Genomic DNA, 2,828 nt, shown 5'->3' with positions numbered 1-2,828 from the left:
ATTCTCGTACCAGCTAATTTGGTGATCCCCAGTTCTTTCGGGGAATTATCATTACCTTACAGTTTTCAGTACTTAAAGGCAGTCAGTATTTTCAGTATATTATTAGAGGCTTCATAGACTAGAGTAACAGTTAGACAGAGTCACAGACTTTTCATATTAAGCCATGTTGGCTACAAATATGTTTCAGAATTGTATTAGTATTTCCGCACTTTGATTTATATCATCCACAATTTTCAGTATATCAGCATGTGTTAGTTTATCTTCTGCATTCAGTATGTTATGATACCACATGTTGATCCAGCCAGCCAGTTGGTTCGCCCGGTCACATGTAGTCGGGCGCCGAGTGCCGTGTTACGTCCAGGCCCAGGTTCGGGGCGTGACAACTAAACATAAGCCATCTCCAAAAAAGCAAGTCAACACGATTAAGACCTTGTCAAAAAGGCCTCCAGTCAAACCTGAATCAGTAAGTAAAATAGCAAATGTTCAATACAGAGTTGTACTAGAGGCACAAGAGAGCTGTTAAGCTTCTTCAGACGAGGGGCACTGGAAGCTGAAACCACAACAAACAAAATCTCTGAAGACATATTAAAGTGCTTGTCTAGCATCTTATTAAGGTTGAGTACATCTAAAGGGAAGATAGCAAATCTAGAATCCTTTTCCTCTTTAGGTGCAAAATTTTTCAGTGAAAGCAATGGGGAAAGAGAGTTACAGGATCCGTACTGCATCTGTTCAGAACTTAGGAAGCAAGATATTTGGCGGATACAGATATATACTTAACATAGATGCTAACTCTGTTAATCTGAACTGGAAAACGAATGCTTCGTTTCTGATTCACAGGCTTAAGTAAGTTCCTGCCTATCTTTCATTTTCTAGTAATTATGAGTAAGGAGTCCATAGATTTGCATGTCCTTATTGTGCCATCTTCTATTTTAAACATAAGGATACTCCTCGGCAAGCTATCATCAGCGAAATTAGAGGGTTGGAGCCATCAGCAGAAGCTAGCTTTCTGGATAAACACATACAATTCCTGTGTGATGAATGTAAGGGGCATCTTTTTTGACCAAAAAAACCAAGTAATCTCTTACTCGATTTATGAAATAATTTCTTTTGTCATGAATTTCTTAGGCATTTCTAGAGCATGGGATTCCAGAGACTGCTGAACAAGTTGTCTCACTAATGCAAAAGGCAAGTTCTGCGGTCATTCTAGTCCATTTTTCTTCAAATAATGCTGATGCTATGACTGATTCGTTAATACATGTTTCTGCTTTATAAAGTTGTAAATACTAATATCTGGGCTGCATTTATGCCTTCTTGTGTTCAAAATTTTTCTAAAACTCCTGGATCAGTTAAAACTATCCGTCTTGAAGGTTATTCAGATACTGCAGCAAATGAATTCCAGAATCTGTTAACTTTCTGAATATTCTTCATCAGGCAACAATTAATGTGGGAGGGCATTTGCTAAATGCAATCATGATTGAGCACTTCATCTTGAGCTTGAGGCTACCATACCACTTAAAATATGTAAGTTACCCTTTCCATGTTCATTTACGTGTTCTCCTTAAGTGTGAGCTTAGAGCAATTGTTTTTAAATCTTTCCTTCATTCAACAAATTCTTAAGCTATCACTTGAAAGACCCGTTCAAAGTCAACGAAAGACAACGAGCTGAAGGTTCGCCGTGTTTTTGGCTTGGAGTGGTTTGAACCTCTCGTCACATTTGCACTCTCCTGTGGAAGTTGGTGCTCCCCTGCAGTAAGTTCGTCGGCCATTTTCATAAGCTTTTCTGTTTTGACAGATTCATAAGCTTGATTAATCATCTTTTCTGAACTGGAAATTTCAAAAGGTAAAGCTTTCTGATGTGTCTTGAGATTGTCCTTAGTTACCGGTAATGTTTTCTCAACATAATTAGAACTTTCTTCAGTCAAATAAAATGGCTACAAAAAGAAATCAGGTAATTTCTCTAATGAAGAAGTAAACAAGCATAACGTTTCATCATAAGGTGTATAATGGTTTGGTCAATCATTCCATCTCTGGAAGTCTCTCAGACTTTAAACTCCCTGGCTGAGAAAGAAGCACGTCTTACGAAATTGGAGAGAGAGAGGCATCATAAACTTTAATTTCAATCACTAGGATCTTCATCATGAAAAAAAGGAATATTTTATCACCAGGTTCATTCATATTCTATTGCTGCAACAGTTGAGACTTGATTGTAACTAGCTGCTGTCGATCTTTCTGTTTGCCCTATTTGATAACAAGGTCGGAATCCAAACTAGAGTAAGGAATTGAGAAGTAAATGCGGAAGCAATAACAATAAGGAATTGAACAACAAGAATTAAAGTGCAGAAAATAAAGGATATGGGAAAATTCAGGGAAAGAATTCCAAGAACTTCCAAGAACGCAAGTTCTAAAGCCTTGACAAGATCCAAGCAACAACGTTTTGATTTATTGAAGAAATCAAACGCCTTTAGTTAAGAACAAATCAAAAACAATAGATTCGGATCTTGACCGCTTTACGAGTAACTTGAGACAACAATTAATAACTAGTATTAATCGCCTTCTAAGAATACCACAAAGGAATCAATGATATCACAATAAAGAAGTTATCTTACTATCTTGAACTATGAACTACTAAAGGTTGAAAGGTAAATCTCAAAGCATAAGTAACAAAGGTTCAAAAGAACTCTCAAAGTATAATATTATTAATCAATAATGAAGTGCCACAATGAATGAAAAGAACTCCTATTTATAGGAGAAAAAAATCCAAAAAAACTAGGTAGTGTGGCTGCCAAGGCAACCCTAACTTGGAGGCTAAGGTAACTACTAGAAAACCT

General features: G+C 36.8%; 1 protein-coding gene across 1 annotated transcript; it reads left to right on the top strand.

Moving 5' to 3' along the window:
- Positions 513-1,438, top strand: LOC109233843. Its single transcript, XM_019399696.1, has 3 exons — positions 513-843; positions 941-1,040; positions 1,126-1,438. Exons 1-3 carry the CDS (start codon positions 692-694, stop codon positions 1,270-1,272), a joined length of 399 nt encoding a protein of 132 aa, XP_019255241.1. The 5' UTR covers positions 513-691; the 3' UTR covers positions 1,273-1,438.

The sequence above is a fragment of the Nicotiana attenuata genome, chromosome 10 (assembly GCF_001879085.1).
Source record: "Nicotiana attenuata strain UT chromosome 10, NIATTr2, whole genome shotgun sequence".
Taxonomy (NCBI): Eukaryota; Viridiplantae; Streptophyta; class Magnoliopsida; order Solanales; family Solanaceae; genus Nicotiana; species Nicotiana attenuata.
Note: the sequence above shows the minus strand (reverse complement) of the source record. Positions and strands in the feature narration are given on the sequence as shown.